Source organism: Cervus canadensis, chromosome 6 (genome assembly GCF_019320065.1).
Source record: "Cervus canadensis isolate Bull #8, Minnesota chromosome 6, ASM1932006v1, whole genome shotgun sequence".
Classification (NCBI taxonomy): domain Eukaryota; kingdom Metazoa; phylum Chordata; class Mammalia; order Artiodactyla; family Cervidae; genus Cervus; species Cervus canadensis.
This window is the reverse complement of record NC_057391.1, coordinates 83,123,316-83,144,771: the sequence shown is the minus strand read 5'-3', so window position 1 is coordinate 83,144,771 and position 21,456 is coordinate 83,123,316. Positions and strand designations below refer to the sequence as shown.

Sequence of the window (21,456 nt, the reverse complement as noted above, 5' to 3'; positions counted from 1 at the left end):
GCATGTGTGGAGGTGTGGGGAGGAAGGATCAGTAAGTCTTATTTCAGATAGCTGGGATGTAATCTAAGGCCAGTCTATTTCCCATTATGGTCTGTACACAGATGTTTAGGCTGAGCTCTGATTTTTGGTGTCGTTGCCAATAATTTTGAGTTCCCTCATTCAAAAAGCAATTCTCATGCCCGATGGAAAGACATTCCATGGCCCAGTTCTTCCGTACATTCTAACATATTACCTGAAGGGGTGCATGTCACTCCAGTTCAGGATTTTCTGTTAAATTTTATTGGGATCACCATCAGATTTGGTTTAGACCACCATTCAATAATTTGGTTAAACCACATGGGCAGTGAGTGTCACTGAGTAGTTGCAGCCTCAGTCACTATATAAGGCATAACCTAAGGGATTCCCTGGTAGCTCAGACGGTAAAGCGTCTGCCTACAATTCAGGAGACCCGGGTTCTATCCGTGGGTTGGGAAGATCCCCTGGAGAAGGAAATGGCAACCCACTCCAGTATTCTTGTCTGGAAAATCCCATGGACTGAGGATCCTGGTAGGCTACAGTCCATGGGGTCGCAAAGAGTTGGACACGACTGAGTCACTTCACTTCACTTCACTTCACTAAGGTCCCTAGGGTGTAGGAGAAGCATATGAATTTGTATCAGTTATACTTTCCAGGTGGCTCAGTGGTAAAGAATCTGCCTACCAGTGCAGGAGACACAGGAGACTTGGGTTCAATCCCTGGGTTGGGAAGATCCCCTGGAGGAGGAAATTGCAACCCATTACAGTATTCTTGCCTGGGAAATCCCTTGGACAGGGGAGCCTGATGGACCACTGTCCATGGAGTTGGAAAGAGTCAGACATGACTGAGTGACTGAGCATGCATGCATACTGATAGAAGGCGGTATCAGTCTGTGTTTTGGCACACGTGTGAAGGGAGGTCCATGCTTGGGGCTTAATGTTGATATCATCAGGTACAAGAGGATAGTTCAAGACCGGCCATGTCCACATGAGTTTTTCTGATTTTGTAGCAGGATGACAGATTCAGCAACAGGTCAGATTGCTATCTGCAGCTGCCACTTGCCTTAGTTGTACCATAGTGTTTTGGCAGTCTAGACTCTGGGCCTAGGAGGCAAAGAGCATTAATTATTTCCCTTCTCTTTACATTTCCAGGAGCCTAAGACGTTCCTTCCCTAGGTGGCAAGGTTATATCTTTCCCGTCACTGCCATATAATCTCTGTGTCCCACTTAGTACCTGTAATTTCACCTTTACTCCAATTATTGTGAACTACTAATATCCAGACCTTTCTGCCATGGGCGCTGTCAGAAAATTGACAAAGACTTATTATGCCTCCCACCTTGGCCCACATGAGCTACTGTAGAGGGACTTCACAAGCAGTATACTCAACCAAGTGATCTTTATTTTTACCTCACTCCAACGAGAAAATCCAAGTAACTGAACTAGAATTAAATTTGAATCCCATAAATCCTCCACCCTCCCCCACCCCCAGGCTGATCTGGACTTGCTGTTAAGGGAGACAAACCAAGCCCAGGAATAGTCAAGGAAGAATCTCAAATTTTCCAATAGATTTTTATAATACACCTCTTTTATCCTAATCATTACCCAGTGGTGGCCAAGAGGAGATAAACACCTAGTTAGGTGGCCAAACTACGTGACTAAGATGTATGAACCAGGTGGAGGTGAGGGAAGTAGAGAAGAGTGTTCAGTGCTTGATAATATCAGATACCTGTGGATGGTCTGGAGTGTGGAATGTCATTGGATAATTTGACTACTAGACTATTGCAGAAAAGAAAGGTGCACCACTGTCAGACTGTAAATGGTTTGAAATGCTGAAAACATGACGCAGTTTAGGCTCAAGGGCCACAGGGGTATATCCAGAGTAAGATGATTGGACTGGAATAGCAGTATCAACACTAGCCTGAGAAGTGGCAGCAGGTGCAGGGCAGCTGATAGCCTGGAGAGGGGAGCAGGCCTCATACGGCCGGTTTCCTTGGGGTGGGCAGGTCAGTGCCCCGAGCAGTGTGGCTTCCTTTATGACAGGACCGACAGGCCAGCTTTTGGAAGGCAGCACAAGTTTCCACAGTGTAGCAATGGCCTCTGCTTTGGGAATAAACAGTCCTTTATTTTGTGCCTCCGTGGTGGTGGATGTATTTCCATGCCTGGTGTGTTGATGGCAGCAGGTGGTATCCTGGCAGCGATGGCAGTGGTCAGGATGGTGCAGGTTTGATCAGCAGCTTGATTCTAATCAATCTTATCAAAATACTGGCCCTTATTGGGGCTATCTTCATGAGAGATCCAGATTGTCCCCTTGACATGCAGCAATGATTTTTTTCCACGATTGGCTCCAAGGAGGGGATCTTTAAATTTCTTAATATATATAGCCTTCCAAGTGACCCACCAGATGGTTAGGCCAATGGCAAAAGCCTAAGAGTAAGTGAAAATATAACTTGTCTGTTTCTTAAGAGTATCATCTAAGGCACAGGCATTGACTTTTCATTCAGTGCATTGTGCCAGTCAACCCTTTCTGCAGTCGTCTTTCCAGAGTTGTCAGTGGGGCTGGATGATAGCTACTGCCCTGTGGCTACTGTCTGCTTTTAGTTTAGCTAAAACATCAGTAAACCAGGCACAAACATTAAGAGGGAACTTTGGGAATAAAGACCTCACTGAGTCAGGGGCTTTGCTACAGGTAGTGGAGTGGAAGATAGTTTCTTCCAAAGGGACAGCTAACACCTGGTTTTGAAAAATCAAGATGCTTCTCGGACCAGGCCAGCTATGCTCTTGAATATACCATTTCCATTTCACCAACGAGGCTTACTGAGCCGCTTTCTTGCTAGCCACAGTTTCAAAGCAGCACAATCAGGCCAAAGACCATGGTTCAGGCTCTTAATTTCAACAAGAGCTTAGGAGTAGGTTGGTAGTTGCTTCTTTAAAAAGGTATGTACTTGAAGCCTATGTCCAGCAGATGGCATTGCTTTCATAGAGAACCCACGTCCCACCCCCCACCCCCAACCCCATTCCATCTTTAAAACTGTAATGTCCCTTTTTTATGATTATCTTGTTTCTCTAGGACCCCTTGGGAGGGGACAGGATCACCTCTCACTATGCAGCAGTCCCTGAATGGGATAATCTTTGACATGTGTAGGATAAAGACAACTATGCATTCAGCAGTGGAAGCCTCAACAGTAGTTTCAAGGGCCCCACCCACAAGGGCACTTTACCTTCCCTTCCCGGATGGGAACTTGGCTCAGACCCTGTCAGTTGAATTTGGGTGCTTTCCCCGCTCTTTGAACTAACAAGTCTAATCGGCCTGCATCAGGAGCTACAGTGACAGCCATCTAGAGATCACGCCGCTCCCGGGTGGGGAGTCTGGGCAGTGCTGGATGCAGGGGGCAGGAGGAAGCCTTTCTTCCCTGTAGCGCCTGGATAGGTTTGCCCCACTTCTTCCCAGTGTACTTTCCTGTGCCTGGTGAGCCCCTGGGCTTAGGGACCATCTTCTTTCAGTCCCTGTGCTCACTGCTCTGGTCCTCCCTGCAGTCCTTGACGCCTTTGGTAACTCCTGCACCTGGCAAGTTGTTTCCTCAACGCTAAGGGATTGAGTAGGGTGCTCCTGTATCCAACAGGACCTTGAGCTTGAGTCCCCTCTCCTCACCATGCTAAGAAGGATGTGTGTGGCCTTTATAGTCCCCTTTAGGGACATGGAGACCTTAACCTCACCTTTCGTCATTTTTCTCTTTGAAGCAGCTCAGATTGTGGCAGAGGGGCGGGATCATGGGACCCAGAGGGGCAGAGTGGCTCCAAGTCTCTGAGCAAAGCACACTTTGAGCTTGGGCACACAGTTCACCCAAGGACCTTCCCATATTTTCACTCTACGCAGAGTTCTGTATGGAATAGCAAGGTCCTTACTGCGGGCACTGTTCAGGTAAGCTTTGGGGGCTCCGTGATTCATCAGCTGCATCCATATTGCCTTTTGACTGGGGCTCCTCAGCTAATTGCCCCATACTGGTGATTACATCTTTTCCTGCTTTTACCCAGAAGAATGTGAGCAGTAACCAAGGCAGCATTCAGACAGTTTGTTTCAAATCTGCTTCTCTCCACTCAGCCTCAATAATTGGTAGGCCAGTGGAAGTGGAAGATTCTTACTACTTCCCTTCCCCACCTCTTGGGCAAGAGCATTTACTACCAGATCCAGGGAGTCTTCTGTCATCCCCTACCCCTGTCCCTGAGGGGCCTTGTCCTTTCTCTTAAGGAAAGCTATAACTCAGCATCCTATGCTTATCAGGGTTTAGGGTTTTATTTTTACTCTGTGTGCATTCGTGTGTGCTTAGTCACTTGTCATGCCCGACTATTTGCAACCCCAGGGACCGTACCCCACCAGGCTTCTCTGTCCATGGGATTCTCCAGTCAAGAATACTGGAGTGGGTTGCCATTCCCTTCTCCAGGGGATCTTCTGGACCCAGGGATCAAACTGATGTCTTCTGCATTAGCAGGCAGGTTCTTTAGCACTAGTGCCACGTGGGAAGCCCTTATTTTTACCCTACTTACCAACTAATCAGTTAGCCGGTCACTGTTTTATGGATGCTGCCAGGAGACAAAGTCCTGGGTCAGAGATAGCCGACTTCATTTCTCACAGTACAGCAAGCAGGATGGGCATCAGTATGTTGGCATCAGCTCTGCTTGCCCCCATTGTTCCATGCCCTGGGCCTGAATGAATGCCTGCACATGCAGTGGGTTGCATCACAGCCGAGGTGTATGGAGCTTGGGGAATCCGCTGTTTTATAATAAGCAGTAAGCCAGTCTGCTTTCTGTCCCGGAGGGAGATTCTGTGTCTTCCTTTAGGCTGCGGGAAGCATAACCCAGAGGGATGGCCTGAGTAGAGTCATCAGGACATTGGCGTGTCCTGCAAGGTCTGTAGGAACAAGAGAGAGCCTGGGGGGACTGTCTCCCACCACACACACACAGCGGAAGCCAAGAGGAAGTGTGAATATTACCACTAGTTTTACTTGAAAGCAAAAATCTTATACTCCTCTATCAGTATGTTTCCAAACAGACTTTGAAACTAACCACAAATGTTGGGACAGTTTAAATAGTGCCCTGCATGTGTGGGACTATAGTCTGCAGAGTTCTCTCGCATGTGTTACTTGATAGCTCCCTGGGACATGGACTGGCAGATACTATTATTGCCTTCTTCATGTAGATGAGAAAAGAGATCCAGAGAGGGTGAGTGACTTTTCAGGGGCATGCTCACCCAGTGGGTGGTGGTGCTGGGACCGGATCTCTCTTTTTTTTTTTCTGCAAATCTGTTTTGTCACACTGCTTGGAAGTTATTTTCTCTGTTTGACATCACCAGGTCACCGTCCTCATTTCATGTCAAGCCATGTGCTCAGCAGATGCAGAAGTAGATTTACCCTTCTGCCTAGCTATTAGACCCAGTGAGTAAAACAAACAAAAGAACCCTGTATTTTTGCTAAGAGCGTGTTTTGCCCCTCATGTTGTAGGTCAGCGATAATTGTTTATAGAAGCTGACCTGGGGATAGATAATCACTGGAAAGCAACTGCCCCTCTGAGCTGCAGGGAGAGACTGACACACACAAATGGCCAGGTTCTGCTGGATAACTGGCCTGCTGCTGTAAAGCCCCCGTGTAGGATGTGAAAGGTTTCCTGTGGTTTTGTAGAAAAACAGGATTTTTGCATTGTGTTTAAAAGCTAATGTGTTAGAATCACTTCTTTCCTTGCATGGTAATTTTCAAGTAAATAATGAGGATGGGTTTTAGATTGATTGTTAACTTAGTGAGAAAGCTCTCACTTTTCAGTTTAGTTTAGTGGCTCAGTCATGTCCGACTCTTTGTGATCCCATAGACTAGAGCACGCCAACTCCCAGAGCTTGTCTATCACCAACTCCCAGAGCTTGCTCAAACGCATGTCCATCATTATAGTAAGATCAGAGTTCACAGTCAGAGGTTAATTATCACAAAGTTGGGAGCAAAATCAAACTCCAGCCCACAGTGTAGTTTGCAACAGCGAGAATAACATAGTTTTTAGTAGTCTTGGGGTTAGAAGTTAGCAGACTTGGAAGAAAACTTATTGTAAAACTTTTTAAAATATAGGAAACTCTTTGCCTTTTTAAAATAAATAGAAACTCAAGACACAGAATAAGTATAGATTTAACTTAAATTTATGATGGCAGGTTGGTATTTGCTAGCTTTTATCTTCTGTCTAAATGCAGATTAAGGACCAGCTTGATGTCTTGTTTCCTCAAACCACTTGCATTAAAAGCACTTTTTTAAATTCAGATTTTTCTCATTAATTGCTTGAAACTTGTAGTCTTTGTTTTTTTTTTTTTTAGCCTTTGATTTTAACTGTAAATTTAACCATGCTGTATTAAGGCTATTTGGGTTGTATGATGATTTTAAGAATTTCATTTCTTTTTCTGTTTCCTTTTTAGTTGGGATGAGACTCACTTTGGAAAAATGGGAAGTTACTATATCAACCGCACCTTCTTCTTTGATGTGCACCCACCTCTGGGAAAGGTGAGCAGTGTGGTGGACTGCGCTCTGCTAAGGGTTGGAGCCCAGTCTTAGGTTGGGGGTTTAATTCTTGGTCTTGTAGAAAGAACCCTCTGACATCCCAGAACAGCTGCTTTCATGGGAAAACCTTTGGTATTTTTAGGAGTTCTCTGGGCTCAGAAATGGAGTTAGAATCCATCAACTGAAGGATGGATACAGAATGTGGTATTGTATATAAGATGGAATATTATGGAGCCATAAAAAGAAAGAAGTATTGACACATGTTGCAACATGGATTAATCTTGTAAACATTATGTTAAATGGAAAAAGTCAGACATAAAAGGCCACATATTATATGATTCCATTTATATGAAATATCCAGAATTGGCAAATCTGTAGAGAAATTTAGATTACTAGTTGTCAGGGCTTCCCTGGTGGCTCAGTGGTAAAGAATCTGCCTGTAATGCAGGAGACCTTGGTTTGATCCCTGAGTGGGGAAGATCCCCTGGAGAAGGAAATGGCAACCCACTCCATTATTCTTGCCTGGAAAATCCCATGCACAGAGGAGCCTTGTGGGCTACTGTCCATGGGTTGAAAAAGAGTCGGACATGACTTAGCGACTAAACAACAACAACAAGGGGGAAGGAAGATTGGGCAGTGACTACAAATGGGTGTGGAGTTTCTTTTTGGGGTGATGAGATAGTCTGGAGCTAGGTAGTGGTGATGGTCACGGAACCTTGTGAATAAAAAAGCCACTGAACTGTACACTTTAAAATGGTGAATTTTATGGTACGTGCTGCTGCTGCTGAGTCGCTCAGGTGTGTCTGTCTCTTTTTGACCCCCACAGAGCCCGCCAGGCTCCTCTGTCCATGGGATTTCCCAGACAATACTGGAGTGGGTTACCATTTCCTTCTTCAGGGGATCTTGCCCACCCAGGGATTGAACACATGCCTCCCACTTGTCAGGTGAAATCTTTACCACTGAGCCACCTGGGAAGCCTGGTTTATGTTACATGAATTTTATCTTATTTGAAAAAAAAGAAGAAAAAGGAAATGGAGGGAAGGAATCTGTTGCAGAAAGTTAGGGAGCTGATTGTCTACAAGAGCAGGGAAATCTCTTCCCCTCCCCGCTCGCAGCACATTGCTTGGCCTCTTCCTTTCACATGGTTTCCAATTAGAAATAGAATGCATCTTACTCTCTGAGAAGCAAACATTCCTGAGGAGACTAATGGATTAGCCCAGGTGTTCACTCAGTCCTTTCTTCCTAACTGGAGGCTGAGATCTTTGGTACCAAGGGGATGGGAATTGGCCTGGTATGAAGTGTTCTTGGAGCGTGGAGTACCTGGGGCTGAAGGTAGTGGGTGAGAGGCAGCAGGGGTCGTGATTTGTGACAGGTGGGCTTAGGGGGCAGGCACTAGAGCATGGGGTGGGGACCAGGGAGAAGGCCCTGCTGGTTTCAGGAGAGGAGAGGAAGATGAGGTAGGTGACCTATTTCAAAATTAGCTCCAAACCCAGAGAAGAAGCAAAAAATGTTACGCTTTTTTTTGTCTCCTTTATAACAATAAGAGAGCAACAATTGAACAGTCTCTGTTAGTCACTGTAGATGCATTAACTTACATAATGCTCAGAACGACCTTATGCAGTAGGTACTGTTCTATCCTCATTTTACAGAAGGGGAAAGTGGGACTCAGAGCCATGAGTGGTTTGCCATGGAGAGTATAGCCAGTAAGTGGCAGAGTCCAGGTTCAGACTGGCTTACAGTCTGCTGTCTTAACTATCATACAACTGCTTCCGTAACATGCCTCGCCCCAGTACTGGGGCAAGTACATCCGTTACCACTGTAGACTTAAGCCACAGAACCTGCTGAATATTTGCATTGGTCCAGCCTGGGAACCGGCTCCACAGAGATTTTTCATAGGAAACCCAGCCCTATCTCGCAGCTGGAGATTGCATGTCTGTTTTTGGAGTCTGCTAGTGCTCAGCGCAATGAAGACGTGAGAACACTGGCGGCGTTGTTTTTGCGGAAGCCTTCCCTTCCTCCCATCTGGCTCCTGTGTGAAGGCAGAAATGGGAGGCTTCTTTGTAAGGCTGCCACCAGGGAATGCAGTCTGTCTGCTTGTGCTCTACCTGCTTGAAAGAGACTGATGAGCAAAGCAGCTTCCATAGGTTCTGAAGCCAAGCTAGTCAAAGACTCAGAAAACCCCACGGGAGCTGATGGTCCAGTGGTTGACTTCACCTTCCAATGCAGAGGGTGCAGGTTCAGCCCCTGGTCAGGGAGCTAAGATCCACATGCCCTCAAGGCCAAAAAGCCAAACCATAAAACAGAAACAATATTGCAAAAAATTCAATAAAGACTTTTTAAAAAATGGTTCACATAAAAAAAAGAAAAACTGAAAAAAAAACAAAAACCCCTTGAAGTGATGACTAGGAGGTTTTCTCCTATAATACTGAGGCCAATGCCTGCTGCTTCACACTGGCCCCAGCCCTGAGTGCCTGGGGCTCCAGGGAAATAGGTGCTTTAAAAGAAATAAAAATGCCTGCACATAGCAAGAAATTTGATTCAAATAGAAGGAAATAAAAGGTCAAAAGCTACCTTCTCTCACATTTCTATTCCTCAGAGGCCACCAGAGCCACCTTTATTAACATTTTCTTATATATCCTCTCAGAAACTTTATACAAATACAACTATGTATACATTTATTCACATGTATATATTAGTACACATGAACAGACATTATATATGCAAATAGAAACAGACTAAAATTGAGCAACTTGTATTTTAAATATATCTTACTTTTTTTCCACATCAGCATATAAAATGTACCCCATTCTTTTTAGTGGCTATATAATATTCCACTATACACTTAAGCCATAAATTATTTTGCCTCTCTTCTACTGGTGGGCATTTATGTTACTTCCAGTTTTGAGTCATTACAAAAGATAATACAATGAACTTCTTTGTACATTTGTCTTTTCAAAGTTGTGCAGGTGTGGCTAATAGAGCCTCAGCACCTGAGCTGAAGAGGCAAAGGATGCACACATTTAGATTTGAGTTAGACATTGCTAAGTTATCCTGCAAAATGTGATAATATATGTACTCCCACCAACAGTGTATGAGGGTGCTTGCTTCCCTCACCTCATTGCTAGCACTGGTGTGATCACACTGCTAAAACTTTGCCAATTTAAAAGTAAAAAATGGTATATAAGTGTTTCATTTGCATGTCTTCCTAAATTAGACTGAAAATTTTTTTTGTATGTTTGTTAGCCATTAGTGTTTTGTTTTTTTAAGATAGCATTTTTTTTTCTAGTAAATTCCTCTTATTCATACTGATTTGAATGAGTTTTTGAGTTAGAAAATTAGCAGAGTGGGCTTCCCTGATGGCTCAGATGGTAAAGAATCTGCCTGCAGTTCAGGAGACCCAGGTTTGATCTCTGGGTTGGAAAGGGCCCCTGGAGAAGGGGATGGCAACCCACTCCAGTATTCTTGCCTGGAGAATCCCATGGGCAGAGAATCCTGGCAGGCTACGGTCCATGGGGTTGCAGAGTCAGACATGACTGAGCGACTAACACACGCTTTTTTTTAAGTTTTATTTCACTTTTTAAGTTTCTAATTTAATTTATTTTTGGCTGCTAGATCTTTGTTGCTGCTCAGGCTTTTCTCTAGCTGCAGCAAGCGGGGGCTACTCTTCGTTACAGTGCAGGCTTCTCATTGCGGTGGCTTCTCTTGTGGCATGCTGGCCCTAGGGCTTGTGGACGTTAATATTTGTGGTTCCCGGGCCTAGCTGCTCCACGGCATATGGGATCTTCCCGGACCAGGGATCAAACCTGTGTCTCCTGCATTGGCAGGTGGATTCTTTACCACTGGGCCACCTGGGAACCCCATCAGGACTACTTTTAACCTTATGGGAACTAAGAGGGAACTGAATTTTGAGTGCTTGTTAAATGCTTGGCAGAGTACCAGGTGTTTTACCTTTGGCATCTGCTCTAAGCCTTACAATTATCTGTGAGGAAGGTTTTATTACTTGTAGTTCAGAGAGTACTAAGTATTGTCCCCAGTTAGAGACCTCGTATGGGAGGCACTGAGATCCAAGTCACCGGCACATTCCCGCGTGCTGTGCCACCAGCCCAGCGGTCTGGGAATTTCTGCACCAGGTGGGCTTGTCCTCTGAGACCCCAGGTGGGAAGGGACAGTCATTTGATTGTCACGTCTCATTTTAAGTTCATCTGGGTATTTGGATGGCTCTGTCTTCTCAATACCTTATATTACTTTATAGTAAATTAATTAGCATTAAATATAACTTCTGGACTCTGGGATTCCTCTTTTTTTTATAAGGATTTATATTAATTTACTGCTGAGTTTTGGTTCCTGTGTCTTGACATGGAACTGTGGAGACTGACCTGTTTAGAACTACTTAGAGAAAAAGTGAGTCAGTGGTCCACGTCCGAGCCCCCAGAAGCAGCATTGCAGGGCAAGGCTTTCTCTCCACACAGCCCAGCTCGAGTGCAGGGGTCGGGCCCAGGCAGCCTGGGGCTGTTACCGACGCTTGGTATTTGCTGACAGTTCTTATGTTTTAGCTGCTTCTGATTATATGTGTGAAAAAGCAAGTTTTACACTACTGATGGTCAAGGAAAGAGACATGAAGAGGCCGATCCTCTTGAGCGTTTTGAAGGAGTCACGACTCACAGGCTTAGTTTGCAGTTGATGTGTTCAGTTTGGGGATGTGCCAGGGTGGCCTCTCTTTGGAAGACTGGCAGTAGGAGAAACCAGTCCCTGGCCTTCTGACTTTGTTCCCACCGGGACTTTTCCCTTCCCCTCCGGGGAGGTGCGTCCATCTGCGCTCTGCTCCCCATTGTCTCCCCTTCTCTCTGTGCCTGGTGAGTAGCCACTTGGCCTCTTTCCTTGCTCCTCGTCCTGAGTTGGAGCCTCATTTTCCTTTCAGTGGTGCGGTCTCCCAGGAATCAGCCCCTGCCCACAGCCTCTGTCCATGAGCTGTCGTATTTTACTTCACAGCAAGTGAAAGAAGGCTGAATGAGGAAGCCCCTCACTGGCTCTGCCCTTCACACTGGGGTTATTTTCTTCTTCAGTACTCAGTCTTCACTGTTCCCAAGGACTTGGCCTTAACACAGGAGAGGATTTGTTTCAAGCCATGAGCTCTGTAAACAAAAGAGTCTTTGCTCTGCAGCAGCTGCCGGAGAAAGTGTCATGTTGGGGCTCCTCCTGTGGACGGTTGTCAGGGAAGCCGAGGTCTGGGTGCAGCTGGGAGGGGAGTGTGGAGGTGATGGAGACTTCTCTCCGAGGCCTCTCATCTTTATGTTCCGCCTCTCTCCTCAGATGCTGATTGGTCTGGCTGGCTACCTGAGTGGGTACGATGGCACCTTTTTGTTCCAGAAGCCTGGGGACAACTATGAGCATCACAGCTACATGGGAATGAGAGGAGTAAGGCTTCCTGACTTGCGATTGGCTGCCTGAACCCTGGGGCCACACTCAGTCAGAAATGTTAACAGTCAGAAGCCCTCAAGTGGTGGCTGGTCTAGGAAAAGGGACTTTGGGGAGGAGGGGGTGATTGGACCCGTGCCCTGTAGCCAAGATTCAGAGCTGGGGTGAGTAAGAAGGGTGAGAGAGGACACAGGTAATTCGGGGATGACACAGGTGGGAGCAGGCCCAGCCTGTCACCTGTTCCCCTGCCCACGAGCGGCATCAGGTTTCAGATTAGAGGGCAGCCCAGAACTCAGGCGGCCAGGAGGCTGCTGCGGCCCTAACGTGGGCCTCAGCACATTGGCAGGCTACATGTCCTTCCTCTGTGGCCGCAACTGCCACACTACTGCCTCCCTCTGGGGCCTTTATTGACATCAGCACGCCCACCCCCCGTGACCAGGTTCTTCCTTCATTTCCCCATGAAGATTTCAGACACACGCGGGTTTTCTAGTCTTTTAAGGGAAGTGTATGTTTGCCCAGTCCCACTGTGCTCTGAGTCCCAGCACCAGCCCTGACAGAACATGGCAGGACCTAAAGACCCAAGTGTCTGGGCACCCCATGCTGCTGCTGCTGCTGCTAAGTTGCTTCAGTCATGTCCAACTCTGTGCGACCTCACAGATGGCAGCCCACAGGCTCCTCCATCCCTGGGATTCTCCAGGCAAGAATACTGGAGTGGGCTGCCATTTCCTTCTCCAATGCATGCCTGCATGCTAAGTCGCTTCAGTTGTGTCCGACTCTGCGACCCTATGGACAGCAGCCCACCAGGCTCCTCCTTCCACAGGATTCTCTAGGCAAGAGTACTGGAGTGGGCTGCCATTGCCTTCTCCGAGCTAAACTGGACCTACGGGAACCATCCAGTGTGGAACTCTCAGAGCGAGTTGCATTTGCAAATCCCTTCCCTCAGGGAGTTCAAAGCAGTTTAGGTAAAGGTCATTTGGGCTGTAGTCATTGGCTTGCTTGTGCAGTCATATCATACTGTTTTAAATAAGGAGTGTCTACTACCTTCAAGTTCATATTCTTGAGTGATTCTGTGTCTTCCTAATGATGTTTGATCACCAGCGAGCATACAGAATTGGATATCGGCCTGAATATAAACTTGCTATGGAAGTGAGAAGGCCAAATATAACAGCCTGTTGCCTTTCACACCAGGGCACATTGCTTTCTGCTAACAAAAAGTGACAACCCAAATGTGAGAATTTCCATTCCTTTGGTTTGTCTGATTACTTTTTTTTTAGTATATGTGCTGCCGAAGCGAGCACTGTCTGATTACATTTGATGGATAGGGTAGGGGAATAGAGAGAACACTGCTGGTTAAAAACAAAACCAAAAAACAACTGTCCAGATGCTAAAGTGTCAAGCTGTCTTTTTTCTAAAATCAAAATACAACCTATAGATTAAAGAGTGGTTCCTGGTGTGATTGGATAAAAGGACCAAGGGAGAAAGAGCAGAAATAGCATTAGAATTCTCTAAAATATTAAAATACCTTCAGAGAGCTATTTCTCTCCTTCTACCCAGTTTTGTAACAGAAGCTAGCGTCTATCAAGAACTTTCTGTGCGGTAATAAACTTTAGCTCATTTAATCTAAAAACTAAGCCCTGGGGCTTCCCTGGTGGTCCAGTGGTTAAGAATCCGCCTGCCAATGCAGGAGACATGGGTTCAGTCCCCGCTTCAGGAAGATTCCACACGCCATGGGGCAGCCAAGCCCGTGCACCACAACTACTGAAGCCCTTGCGCCGAGAGCCTGTGCTCCGCAACGAGAGAAGCCACTGCAATGAGAAGCCTGCACACAGCAACGCAGACCCAGTGCAGCCAAAACTAAACAAATAAATAAAAATTAAAAAGTAGGCCCTCTGAGGTGGGAATGCTTATTTTTCACAGAATGGGAGGCTGAGATACAGAGATATGACTTTGTCAAGGTCACAGCTAGCAGTGATGGGTTGGTCCAACCCCAGAGTCTCACACTTAAAACCAGTGTGCCCTCCTGCCCACACCTCCCTGGCTGAACTTCGCTGGTTTCATGTCAGTGCACAAGTTGGTGCTCAATGGAAACTTAAACGTTGCTTGATTTGATGCTTCACTATTACACTGCCCCTTTCATATTTAAATATATTCAAAGTCATCAAGTCATGCCATCCGTCATCAGGGTCCTCCATCTCAAAAGATCAGTTTGTACCAAGTCAGGTAGGTCCCTGATGCTTTGCTTAGTTGGTCCCTTGACTGCTTTCCTGTCCTTCCCTAGTTCTGTGCATTCCTTGGCTCCATGCTCGTCCCTTTGGCCTACCTCACTGTGCTGGAGCTGTCCCGGTCTCTCCCAGCAGCGCTGCTCACAGCCGCCTTCCTCACCTTTGGTAAGTTGTCCTAGACCACGTTTCTTGGGAAATTGACTGCCACTCTATGAATGTAGCTAGAAAGCAATGCACTTGAAGATCCTTGTCTGTGGGCCCAGTTCTGAAGTAACCTTAGGATTGGGTAAATGTATTCCAGATCTCCTTTTACTCACTAGTGATACTTACATATATGAGTACTTGTATGTAGCAAGCCTTAATAGTATTGGAGGTGTGAGAGGGTATGTGCAATCCCAAGGAATAGATTATCTCTAAGTTATCCGTATTTGAGTTTGGAATGGATAATATGTGTATGTGTGCTTGTGTGTATGTGTGTGTTTGAAGGAGGCTTACGGTTCTAATTCAGCTATTCTTAGTTACTCTCAAGATTAGTTTGCATTCCTTAAACTAATTTCACCTGAATGCAAGGGCATATGCCTCCGAAGCACCTGGGTGACAGAGGAAAACAAAATGGAAATTTAAATTATTTCTGTGGATAATCCTCATATGGATAATTGAGAGTTGATCTGTAGAAACTGATTCTGTTGCTAGCCTGGCTCATGTGAGAGTGAATTCATGACCTCATAGAGCTTAACATTTAAAGAAGTCCAAACCAGTTTAGATGGTTACTTTAGGGATGATTCTGACTTTGCTCTGACAGATAAGGTTGCAAGATTATAGAATTTCCCTCTAGAGGACCTGGTGGCTTTTTCCTTGGGTCTTTAATTTCCCTCCTCGGTAGTTCATTTATTCATTTTTCATTCAACAACTACTTTCAAGCATGTATTCTGTGCTAAGCCACTTTCTTGGCCTCAGAGGTTATGCTGATGAGACAGGACTATCATGGAGCTTGCTTACTAATGGGGCAGATGACAAATAAGCAAGTAAATTAGTAAGTCTGTAGTGTAACATTTTAAACAGTAAGTACAACATAGAAAAGAGGATAGGGTAAAGAATAGAGTAATATGGGGTGATTCTGTTTTAGGTAGGGGGGTCAGTGAAGAGCCCCCTGAGGATGTGGCCTTGAGCAGATATCTGAGGGGACAGCATGTACTGTGGTTCTGGTGCGAGGCAGCCCTTGGTGGATTCAGAGAACAGTAAGAAGATGAGGCCAGAGCAGAGCGCAAGAGCAGAGGAGGCTGGATGGGTAGGGAGACCATGGCCATCTTGAGGAGTTTTTAGTCTGAGTGAGATGAGAAGACATTGAAAGACTTAAGCCAGGCCATGATGTAATGAAATTTTGTTTAAAAAAAGAAAATCACTTCAGCACCTGCATGGAGAGTCAACTCCCAACAGAGACCTCATGTGAAATGGTTAAGATTCTATCCTGGGTATATGTAGTTTATGGCTGTGTAAGCATGATGGCTGGAGAAGGCAATGGCAACCCACTCCAGTACTCTTGCCTGGAGAATCTCAGGGACGGTAGAGCCTGATGGGCTACCATCTATGGGGTCGCACAGAGTTGTACACGACCGAAGCGACTTAGCAGCAGCAGCAGCAGCAAGCATGATGGCAGAACTTTGGATGGTGGCAGTTAGCAAGAGCCCTTGTCTCAGGATCACTCTGTCTGAATGAATGATTTGATCCCTTCTGGGGTCAACGGGCTGAAAGTGTGAGATGCTCTTTCATATCATTGGTCTTTGGTGTATCCCAAAGCTGTGTCCTTCCGCTTTCCAGTTGACTCACTTGCCCATCTAATCCTGACTGCACAAATGCTTACGTGAGGTTAAGCCCAATGGGAACTGTTTCTTAATGCTGGGGTGTTTTGTTTTCGGGGTGGCCCATCTCTGATTCCACTTTTTGACCACTGAGCTCATGTTTTTCAGACACAGGATGCCTTACTCTGTCCCAGTACATCCTCCTTGACCCCATCTTGATGTTCTTCATCATGGCTGCCATGCTGAGCATGGTCAAGTACAACTCCTGTGCCAACAGGTCAGCAACACCATCTCTGGGAGGGGATGTCAGAAGCTGTGGCAGCTCTAGAGTTTCTATAACGTCCAGGGGCGGGGTGGGTACAGTGCCTAGAGGACTTGTCTTGAAGCTGAATTTCAGGCAAGTATACTTTAAAATATTTTAGATTGCCCATTTTAGATCATAAAAATAGATTTATAGAAGTTTTCTGTAGATACTTTTATTTTTGCTTTCCTAAGACTAAGAAAATATCAGTTGTCTTTTTCAAGAGCCTTGTTATTTTTACAACAGGGGTGGATTTGGGTAGGGGTTTATGTTACTTTATGAAGGGGTCCTAATGCCTTCCCCCACCCCACCAGCTAGCCACTCCTCAGCACCAGTGCTGGTTAGGAGATCCCAGGACAACTTCATTCTTCATGTGCTCTGTCCTAGAGGGGAGGGCACCAGAGTAGGTGTTGCCTGGGAACTGTCTCCCTGTCCTCAGTTCTGATCCAAGGATGGGAATGATGTACACAGAGGTTGGCTTGAAGGGTCCACATGGACCAAGAGGATCCCTGCAGGCCCTGGTCAGCCCTAAAGCTGCTCTGGAGGGCCTGGTCTTCTTCCAGAAGAGTCCTTTCCAGATCATCCTTCACCTCTAAGAGAGTAGAATAGATCATTGCATCCAAACCAGAAGAGCTGGCTCTGCCAAGGCTTTTCCAGAAGCAACCTGATTTCACTGCAGCCAGGCCGTGACCTCCAGCTCTCTCTGGGTTTGGCTTGTCTTCCGCCTGCACCATATCCCCTCCCACCTGCCGTTTCTTAAATACAGACTGTGCCAGGTACTGTGCCCAGAGCTGAGGGTTCAGGAACACATAGGTCTTGACTGTTGGGGAGCATTTGCCCTGGTGGGGGTGAGGGTGGGGAGCGGGGGGGTCTGCAGCTCTGAGCACTAAGTGCTCTAGTACAGCAGACCTTGGAACCGACCGCCTGGCTTAGCACCACGCTCCACTGCGGGTGGCTGTGTTACACGACCTCTCTGTGCCTCGAGTCCTCGTCTGGAAGAAGAGGCTGATGACAGGCTCTGCCTCCATGGGGTTGTAGTGAAAGTTAATGGGTTAATACGGGGTGCGGTAATGGGGCTTCCCTGGTGGCTCAGCGGTAAAGAATCCACCTGTCAATGCAGGAGACGCGTGCTCCATCCCTGGGTCGGGAAGATCACCTGGAGGAGGAAATGGCAACCCACTCCAGTATGCTTGCTGGAAAAATCCCATGGACAGAGGAGCCTAGCAGGGTACAACCTGTTGGGGTTGCAAAGAGTCGGACATGACTGAGCGACTGACCACACACACACACACACACACACACACACACACACGTAAAATGCTCAGAACAATGCCTAACACATAGTAACACTCAGTAATTGCTGGCTTTTACAGGGGATGGTCTGCCTGAATCCAGTGGGCTTCTCTGGATTTTCCTTTTCCTTCCACTTGATTGGTCACCACTGAATAATAAGCTCTTGCTTACTTGACACCCCTTACTTACTTCGCCAGGGCTGCCATGACCCTCCTCCCCAGAAGAATCGTGCTCTCACACGGTGCTCCCACATGGTGCTCCCGCAGTCTCGGGTTTCACAGACCACATCTGCCTCGGCGCCATGTGTGGGCCCTGAGGTTGGGAGCCCTCGTGAGAAAGGCCACAGGGCAGCCTCTGAGAGTCGGGGGACCTCTGCCCCTCCCCGCTGCTGTGCTTGCTGTTGAGTTTGGTTCCAGCCACCAAGCTGAACTCTGCGTCTTGTTGGTTTTCAGGCCCTTCTCTGCCCCCTGGTGGTTCTGGCTCAGCCTGACCGGCATTAATCTGGCTGGCGCTCTGGGGGTCAAGTTTGTTGGCCTCTTCATCATCCTGCAAGTGGGGTGGAACACCCTTTCAGACCTTTGGCACCTGTTTGGAGACCTCAGTCTTTCAATGGTGAGAACCCAAGTGCTTGTAGAAATGTCTTTGCTCCTAGAACCAGCGACCTTTCTCCACTTCTGCTGCAGGGGGCAGAATGGCTGTGTTCTGGGCCCCAGGCAGGCTGGATCCAATGGCCCTCTGGAGGGTGCAGGGCAGCAGGGGCTGGGCCATGACCCATGGGCTGGAGAGGGAGAAACGGAGAGGATGGACTGACATCCTTGGGGTTCTCTTTTGGCTTTCATTCCTGCATTGGTTTTTAAATGCTCTACAAATGACTCATTGGAAGAAACCCTGATGCTGGGAAAGACTGAGGGCAAGAGGAGAAGGGGGCGACAGAGGGTGAGATGGTTGGATGGCATCACCAACTCAATGGACGTGGGTTTGAGCAAGCTTCGGGAGATAGTAAAGGACAGGGAAGCCTGGTGTGCTGCAGTCCATGGGGTCGCAAAGAGTCGTACGTGACTTAGCAACTGAACAACAACAAATGACCCAAGGGGATCCTGTTCCGCTGGGCTCAGCCATGTGTGTGGCAGACACTGACTGCAGGGCCTTGAGTAAACTCGATGGGCTGACTTTCTGAACTTAGTTTTCTCTTCCTGACCCAGAGTCTCTGGACTTGGAGGCCAGTAAGAGCCTTACAGTTTATTACAGTATTATTTATTAAGAGCTGACTCTGTGTCCTGCACTATGGAAAATGCTTTACCTTTATCATCTCATTTCCTCCTCATAACAGTCCCGTGAGGAAGGTAGTTATTACCCCCTTGACAAATGAGGGAAACAGACCTAGAAAGGTGATATTGTTCCCAAGGTCATACAAGTAGTGAAAGGGAGGTCTAGGATTCAGAAAGGAGAGGCTGACTCCATATCTACTGCTTTGCTGTAACACCTCTCCATCACTTCTGGCCCCAAGTCCCAACAAGTTCATTTAGAAAATATAGACAGACCATCTACTGAGTGTAAGACCCAGAATATGCAGATGAAATTCAGACTGAAATTGAAGAAAGTGGAGAAAACCACTAGACCATTCAGGTATGACTTAAATCAAATGCCTTATGACTATACAGTGGAAGTGAGAAATAGATTTAAGGGACTAGATCTGACAGACAGAGTGCCTGGTGAACTATGGATGGAGGTTCATGACATTGTACAGGAGACAGGGATCAAGACCATCCCCAAGAATAAGAAATGCAAAAAAGCAAAATGGATGTCTGAGGAGGCCTTACAAATAGCTGTGAAAAGAAGGGAAGGGAAAAGCAAAGGTGAAAAGGAAAGATATACCCATTTGAATGCAGAGTTCCAAAGAATAGCAAGGAGAGATAAGAAAGCCTTCCTCATGATCAATGCAAAGAAATAGAGGAAAACAACAGAATGGGAAAGACTAGAGATCTCTTCAAGAAAATTAGAGATACCAAGGGAACATTTCATGCAAAGATGGGCTCAATAAAGGACAGAAATGGTATGGACCTAACAGAAGCAGAAGATATTAAGAAGAGGTGGCAAGAATACACAGAAGAACTGTACAAAAAAGATCTTCATGACCCAGATAATCACAGTGGTGTGATCACTGTGCCAGACATCCTGGAATGTGAAGTCAAGTGGGCCTTAGGAAGCATCACTATGAACAAAGCTAGTGGAAGTGATGGAATTCCAGTTGAGCTATTTCAAATCCTGGAAGATGATGCTGTGAAAGTGCTGCACTCAATATGCCAGCAAATTTGGAAAACTCAGCAGTGGCCACAGGACTGGAAAAGGTCAGTATTCATTTCAATCCCAAAGAAAGGCAATGCCAAAGAATGCTCAAACTACCGCATAATTGCACTCATCTCACACACTAGTAAAGTAATGCTCAAAATTCTCCAAGCCAGGCTTCAGCAATACATGAACCGTGAACTTCCAGATGTTCAAGCTGGTTTTAGAAAAGGCAGAGGAACAAGAGGTCAAATTGCCAACATCTGCTGGATCATCGAAAAAGCAAGAGAGTTCCAGAATAACATCTATTTCTGCTTTATTGACTATGCCAAAGCCTTTGACTGTGTGGATCACAATAAACTGTGGATAATTCTGAAAGAGATGGGAATACCAGACCACCTGACCTGCCTCTTGAGAAACCTGTATGCAGGTCAGGAAGCAACAGTTAGAACTGGACATGGAAAAACAGACTGGTTCCAAATAGGAAAAGGAGCACATCAAGGCTGTATATTGTCACCCTGCTTACTTAACTTATATGCAGAGTACATCATGAGAAATGCTGGGCTGCAGGAAGCACAAGCTGGAATCAAGATTGCCGGGAGAAATGTCAATAACCTCAGATATGCAGATGACACCACCCTTATGGCAGAAAGTGAAGACCTAAAGAGCCTCTTGAGGAAAGTGAAAGAGGAGAGTGAAAAAGTTGGCTTAAAACTCAACATTCAGAAACTAATATCATGGCATCCGGTCCCATCACTTCATGGCAAATAGATGGGGAAACAATGGAGACAGTGGCTGACTTTATTTTTCCTGGCTCCAAAATCACTGCAGATGGTGATTGCAGCCATGAAATTAAAAGACGCTTACTCCTTGGAAGGAAAGTTATGACCAACCTAGACAGCATATTAAAAAGCAGAGACATTACTTTGCCAACAAAGGTACATCTAGTCAAGGCTATGGTTTTTCCAGTAGTCATGTATTGATGTGAGAGTTGGGCTGTAAAGAAACCTGAGTGCCAAAGAATTGATGCTTTTGAACTGTGGTGCTGGAGAAGACTCTTGAGAGTCCCTTGGACTGCAAGGAGATCCAACCAGTCCATCCTTAAAGAGCTTAGTCCTGGGTGTTCACTGGAAGGACTGATGTTGAAGCTGAGACTCCAATACTTTGGCGACCTGATGCGAAGAGCTGACTCATTGGAAAAGACCCTGATGCTGGGAAGGATTGAGGGCAGGAGGAGAAGGGGACGACAGAGGATGAGATGGTTGGATGGCATCATCAACTCAATGGCCTTGAGTTTGAGTAAACTCCGGGAGTTGGTGATGGACAGGTAGGCCTGGCGTGCTGCGATTCATGGGGTCTCAAAGAGTCTGACATGTCTGAGCTACTGAACTGACTGAACTGAACTGAAAACAAGATTCCTGTCCTCTAGAGACAATGGAGAGAGAGAGAAATAAGAATGAAAAGAAAAATATAAGTCACATTCCAGCCAACAAGTGCTGTGAGAGCACAGAGAAGGACGCGAGCCCAGGCTGAGGCACTCTAGGAAGGCTTCTGGGGGAAAGCTGAGGCCCAAAGTTAAGACCAGGAGCATTTATTCATGT

The 21,456-nt window shown here is 46.4% G+C and overlaps 1 protein-coding gene across 2 annotated transcripts in view; it reads left to right on the top strand.

The window, feature by feature from the left end:
* Window positions 1-21,456, top strand: part of POMT2 (protein O-mannosyltransferase 2) — a 44,367-nt gene that overhangs the window by 1,958 nt on the left and 20,953 nt on the right. For both annotated transcript variants that reach the window (XM_043472642.1, XM_043472641.1), the window contains exons 2-6: window positions 6,458-6,542; window positions 11,850-11,954; window positions 14,233-14,341; window positions 16,144-16,252; window positions 18,022-18,181. In XM_043472642.1, the coding sequence (XP_043328577.1) occupies window positions 6,458-6,542; window positions 11,850-11,954; window positions 14,233-14,341; window positions 16,144-16,252; window positions 18,022-18,181 (568 nt within the window). The remainder of the gene's footprint in view (window positions 1-6,457; window positions 6,543-11,849; window positions 11,955-14,232; window positions 14,342-16,143; window positions 16,253-18,021; window positions 18,182-21,456) is intronic.